This window comes from Athene cunicularia (genome assembly GCF_003259725.1).
Source record: "Athene cunicularia isolate RWA chromosome 26 unlocalized genomic scaffold, athCun1 chr26_part2, whole genome shotgun sequence".
In the NCBI taxonomy this organism is placed as follows: domain Eukaryota; kingdom Metazoa; phylum Chordata; class Aves; order Strigiformes; family Strigidae; genus Athene; species Athene cunicularia.
This window is the reverse complement of record NW_020799137.1, coordinates 2,440,407-2,446,138: the sequence shown is the minus strand read 5'-3', so window position 1 is coordinate 2,446,138 and position 5,732 is coordinate 2,440,407. Positions and strand designations below refer to the sequence as shown.

General features: G+C 61.4%; 1 protein-coding gene across 3 annotated transcripts in view; it reads right to left on the bottom strand.

Moving 5' to 3' along the window:
- TULP1 (tubby like protein 1) overlaps positions 1–5,732 on the bottom strand; it is an 11,531-nt gene that overhangs the window by 4,431 nt on the left and 1,368 nt on the right. The window contains exons 1-13 of one of the 3 annotated variants that reach the window (XM_026864489.1): positions 5,222–5,270; positions 4,931–4,977; positions 4,631–4,766; positions 4,390–4,539; positions 3,646–3,780; positions 3,291–3,404; positions 3,039–3,173; positions 2,756–2,847; positions 2,341–2,514; positions 1,820–1,932; positions 1,234–1,342; positions 925–1,023; positions 507–678 (exon numbers count right to left, since the gene is read on the bottom strand). In XM_026864489.1, coding sequence (XP_026720290.1) covers positions 507–678; positions 925–1,023; positions 1,234–1,342; positions 1,820–1,932; positions 2,341–2,514; positions 2,756–2,847; positions 3,039–3,173; positions 3,291–3,404; positions 3,646–3,780; positions 4,390–4,539; positions 4,631–4,766; positions 4,931–4,933 — 1,432 coding nt within the window. In that variant the 5' untranslated portion in view covers positions 4,934–4,977; positions 5,222–5,270. Of the gene's footprint in view, positions 1–506; positions 679–924; positions 1,024–1,233; positions 1,343–1,819; positions 1,933–2,340; positions 2,515–2,755; positions 2,848–3,038; positions 3,174–3,290; positions 3,405–3,645; positions 3,781–4,389; positions 4,540–4,630; positions 4,767–4,930; positions 4,978–5,221; positions 5,276–5,732 lie in introns of those variants that run through there. The other 2 variants (XM_026864487.1, XM_026864488.1) reach the window with 2 other exon arrangements.

Genomic DNA, 5,732 nt, shown 5'->3' with positions numbered 1-5,732 from the left:
CACACGCATGTAGGGGATGACCATACGCTGACTGTATGCTAAACACTTTGTGCCTCGTCATAGGGGCGCATTGCTAACGAGGCAGCAATTAGATGTATAATTTTCAGCAGTGTGTCATCTTTATTATTATTATTATTTTATTTTTACACCCTTCTTGGGTTTGGGGTTGGTTTTTTTTCCCCCCCCCAAACCCCCTCGGAAGGAAAATAAGGCCAAGCCCTCACAGTGCCGCCCGCCCTGTCCGGCCTCATCCCAGCTCCAGCAAAGGCAAAATCATCCCAGAATCATCCACGTTGGAAAAGCCCCTGAAGCTCCTCCAGCCCAACCATGACCCTCACCCTGACCGTTCCCAACTCCCCCAGATCCCTCAGCGCTGGGTCAACCCAAAAGCAGTTATGCATGAAAAAAACTAAACCTCAGCAAAAAAAAAAAGAGGGTGCTGGGGCCATCTGATGGCAGTGCTCCCCTTCCCCATCACCCCCTGTCCCATCCCCTTCCCAGCTTACGGTCGCTGCTGTGCACAATCTGGAAGTTTTTGACGGAGGCGTGGGTGACGCGGCCGTGGAAGTTGAGGACGTAGGACTGGGTCTCGTCGTTCCACACCGGCGCTTTGTTGTGCAGCTCAATCACGTTGTCCATGTTTTTGTTCTGCCATCGCATCAGGAGGCCGTCGTTATCCTGGGGAGGGCAAGAGGGGGCAGAGCAGAGTTGGGGTGACCCAACTGCTCTGTAGTATCCAGCTGGGAGATGGGATGCAGTGCAGAGAAGAAAATACAGACACCACATCTCCCACCTCCCAGGGAGGTGCCTTGAATTTCAGGGATATCTGAAAGCATTTCCCTGCCCCAAACTGGGTAAAATTCAAGGTGAGCCCCAGCAAATCCTGTCCTCAAAGAGCTTCTCCCAGTCTGGCTCCTGACTTACGTTTCGGGGCCGGATGGGCACCCTCTCGTTGTCAGCGTTCATCCCGGGGATGATGACCGTCATCTTCCGGGGGCCTTTGAACCCTAAAACGTTGGTCTCCTGCAAGAGAAATCCCAGCCCTAAAACCAGAGACCGCCGCAGGCTGCAGCCCCTCGCCGGCGGCTGAACGAGGGCTCAGGGATGGATCCAGCCCACCCCTCATCTCTGCGACCCCCCCCGGGGCCGTAGCCCAGCGAACGGGCACAGGTCAGGGCCCCCTTGCTGCCTGCCCAGGAGGTGTCCCAGGGGGGTCCCCCCGATGCTGCTTACGTAGACCACGGCCGAGAGCTCCTGCCGCACGTTGGACCAGTCGGCGTTGGCCCTGTCGGGGTTGGCCCCGTTGTCGAACACCGTGAACTTTGTACCCATCAGGTTGGATCTGCGGCCGGGGACAGGAGATGGCTGTGGCCAGCGACCCCCCGACACCCCCCTCCAGGCACAGCCCTGGCTTTATTGCAGCTGCAAAACCCACACACAGCCCCCCTGCCCCCGGCAAGGCCATCCTTCCCACTCTTCAGCCGTTTGCTCGAGTTCAGGGCACCCCTAAACGTGCTGCCGCTGCGGGGACCCCCCAGCATCGCCGCGTGGCTGCCGGCAGTGCAGCAGGCTGGGACTTGCCGGGCTCACCAGGCGCCGTTTCTAGCCGTGACCTGTCTGCCGGGAGGAACCAGACGAGCCAGTTTTCCCCTCCCGGCCCCCCAACACTCCTCAGGTCCAACTCGGCAGCGGGAAACACCGATTTTAGCCTCCTGCCTGACCCCACCATCGCCCCGGGGCAGCTAGCAACCCATGGAGTGGGAGCAGGGTGCTGCAGGAATGGGGTGCCACCAAAACGGGGTGCCACCTCTGCTCCTACCTCAGCTTCCCAATGAAGTTCTCTCCCCCCCGCGATAGGTCGGTGGGGTCGATGGAGATGAGGTAGTTGGAGGTTTTGCTCTTCTTACGCTTCCTCCCGGCGAGGAGGAACACCTGGGAGGGCGGTGGGATGGGACACTGTCGTCGCCATCGCTGCCACCGTCCCCAGCTCGCTGCCCCGCACACCCTCTGCACAAGGCTCAGCCCAACAGGTCACTGCCATGACCTGGCCCAAGCCGTGGAGTGAAGATAATCCCCAAAACACCAGCTGAGCCATGGGGCGGGAGGGCTGAGCCCAGCCCAGCATTAGCATGGCCAACGTTCACTCGTCATCCCAGGTACCATCAACATGGGGCGTTGGAGGGGCACCTCCAACATGGGGCAGGGGAGGGGAGCACCCCCCTCCAGGACCCACCAACACGGTGGAACGCAGACAGGCATCCCCCGAAAACCCTGAGGGTGCTCCCCGGAGTGGGTGCAGAGCCCCTGGGGGGGGGTCTCCACACCCCCACCTCAGCTCACCTTCTTGTCATTATCCAAGTGGAGGTAATAGGTGGGGTAAAGCCCCCGGTCCATCCCCTTCTTGTCCCGTGTCACCCGGCACTTGATGGTCACCCCCTGCGCCGCTGGCTGCAGCACGAACTCCTCCAGGTTGTCCACTTCGATAACGGGCGACGGGGCCCTCTCCTCCTTCGACTGCAACACGAGAGGAGATGGTGACCCCAAAGCCAAACCTGCCAAAATCTTCCCTCCTCTCCCAGCCAATTGCTCCCTGCTCCTGATCCTCCCCACCGGGGTGAAACTCTGCAGCTGGTGGCTTTGGGGACGGTGCTGTGATGGGTTTTCCTGAGAGACGCTCCAGCCCCCCCTACCAGCCCAGGGGGAAGAGCTGCTGCCCCCCAAGGGGATCCCCACGGCTCTGAGGGGGTTTTTGTACCTTCTTTGATTTCTTCCCTTTTCCCTTCTTGTTGGAATTTTTCTGCGGGGTCTCCGGGGTCTCCTCCTCGCTATCGGCTGCTTTGGGAGGAGCTGCAGGCAAGAACAGGCAGGGGCACAGCGGGGGGAAGAGCCTCCACTGAACCCCAAAACCGAATTTGGAATAGACTCACACCAACCCCATTGATCATAACCCCCCTGTCCATGGCCAGGCTCACCCACACCCCCACGAGCCCCCGTAGCACCCACCACCCTCCGTTGCATCGCCAGTGCTGGGCTCTCACTTTTCTTTTTGGTTCTCTTCTCCTTGGGGGGGTCCCCGCCGGTCTGGAAGAGGGACATGGGGTTTTTCTTCTTCTCTGATCTGATGGGTTTGGTGCTGGAGTCAGAATCATCCTCCTCATCGCTGCCAGTGGCGGCTGGGGGGGGGACATGGGGGACACCATCACACAGCACCAGGTGCTGTCAGCTCGGGGTGATGCCGTGGGGCAGTGGGACTGGTTGCCACCCCCCAACCCCCCCGGCTCACCCCGTACCTTTCTTCTTGCTTTTCTTCTCCTTCTTCTCCCCGTTTACCTGGAACATGGACATCGGCTCCTTCTTGGTGCTTTTGGCAGATTTGGCTTTGCTGTCAGGGTCACCCTTGTCTCCTGGTGGGACGAAGGAGCCGATGAGCAGCTGGACATGGGGACAGGGATGGGCAGGGATGGGGGACGGGGAGTTGGCAGGGTGGGGGAGATTGCAGGAGGAGGGGGTGATTGTCCCACAGCCACCTGAACCTCCCAGGACAGAGATGGGGATGGGACACGGGTGGTCCCCTCGTCCCAACAAGGACAGATGCCAGTGTCAACGGAGTCGGGCTCAAGTCACTCCCATCCCCTGGGCACTCACCCTTTGGCTTCAGCTTCTTCTCCCGGCTCTCACCCGAGGGGGGATCTTTGGGCAGCTTCTTCTTGAGCTTTTTTGGCAGGTCTTTATTCTCCACCTCCTCTTCCTCCTCCTCCTCCTCAGAGTCCTTGGCCAGCTCTGCCCCGAGGTGACACCACGCCATCAGCAACACGACGGCCTCTCGCATCGGGGACCCGCAGCCTCGTGGTTTGTGAGCGGGGAACCTCCCTCGGCAGCGCCGGCCGGCGTGGGGCACCCATCCCACCGCGGCCAGGGTGCTGGGGCTGTGGGTGCCCGGGCCAGCCGTGGTGGCCAGCGGCGCGGTGGCCGTGTCCAGCGCCGGACACAGCGTGCAAAGTCACACCGCCACCTCGCGGCTGCAGCCCCAGGCTGCGGAATGGGGGGGGACGAGCCCCATCTTTTTGCTCACCCCACTTTTTTTTTTTTCCCTCCGGAAAGATGTCCGGAGAGCTGGTGGCACCAGCCAGCCACCGACTGCCACATCCCCAGGGAGTGTGTTCCCCCCACCCGCTCCGATCCCGACTCCCCAGCCGAGGCCACACGTGCAGGGCCCCTGCCACATCCCCTTTCCTCCTTCGGGCATAGCTGGATTTTGGCCAAAAAGCCCCCCCCAGGGACATGCAGAGCCCCTGCAGACCCTGGGAGCATCCGGGGCATGGGGACATGAGGTGCCACGAGCGGGTGCTCACAGAGGGGTGGGTGCTGCCCCCCCCCCCTGCCCCCCACCTTGTTGCTTCTTGGGGCCCTTGGCCACGCGGGAGCGGAGGGGGGGGCTCTCTTTCTTCTTCCGAGGCTCCCTACTGAATTTGGAGTAAGGGTCCCTGTCTGTCTCCTCCTCCCCCTTCTCCTCCTTTTTCTTCCTCAGCTTCTTCACCCCTGTGCATGATGGAGAGCAAGATGGGGTTGAGGGGGGACACCAGCATGTCCCCTCCATTTCCATGGGGGCTGAGGGGGGGTCTGTGCTTACCCTGTGCCAGGGCACGGGGCTCCTCCGCAGCCTCCGCCTCACTCGGCTTCTTCACCCGCAGCCGCCGGGGCTTGGCCTCGGGCTCCGGCACAGGGTCCTGTCGCTTCTTCTTCAGCTTCTGCCCCCACGGAGGGTGCTGCAGAGACGGAGCCACCCTAAATCCCTTTTCCCTTTGCAAGGCAACCCCTGCTCAAACAGCAGCGGGTCCCTTTCCGAAATACAGCCGGGCTTTTCCCCGGCCCCGCGTGGGAGCAGGGACCCGCTCCAGGGACAAGGGACACACTCCATGTTCAAACTTACCATGGGGCAGCCCCCCGGGGAAGGCAGAGGAAGGAAAACAGAAAGGGCTGTTAGCAGGCAGACAGGAGAGCGTCAGCGCTGGGACAGACAGCCGCATGCCAGCCCCAGGGACGAGGGACGTGATGCTGGCGCTGCCCCGACGCCGTGGACCGTGCTGGCACGGAGGGACAAGCCACGCTGTGCCGTAGGGACCCCGGCCAGGAGCCGCCCCAGGCACAGGCTCATCTCCCGATGGGCATCCCGGGGCCCTGAGCTGGGACATGGGGGTGAGCAGGCAGCCTGGCTCCGCACCTCCATCTCCTCTCGCCCCCGCAGAAGGGTCCCGTCGAAGGCAAGGAGCCGTGGCTGTGCCGGGATGGAGGTCAACAGGAGCGGGGAAGCAGGGGGATTAGGCACAGCACACCTAATCCCAGTTAGCCAGGGCTATAAATAACCCTGATTTACCAAATACAGACCATGTGGGGCAGCAATTTGCTCTGGACAGGATATATTTGGGGAGTGGGTGTCAGCTTGGGCCCCTCAAAAAGTGATTTGAGTAAATCCAGTTGCACTAGGGCACCCACCACCCAACAAAGCACCTTCTCCCTCACAGGAGTTTTGTTCCCCCCTGGATGACCCAGTGCAGCGGGTGAAGGTGTTTTGGAAGGGGGGATCGGGCCACACCCCAGCGGGATCCCAGTGTTGTGGATTTGGGGTTGGAAACTGGGGGTCCCACAGCACAGCTGGAAACCAGCTGGTTTCTTCTGTGTCATCAGCTCACACCGAAAAGCTCCTTCGCATCATCTAATCCCTTAAGTAGGGG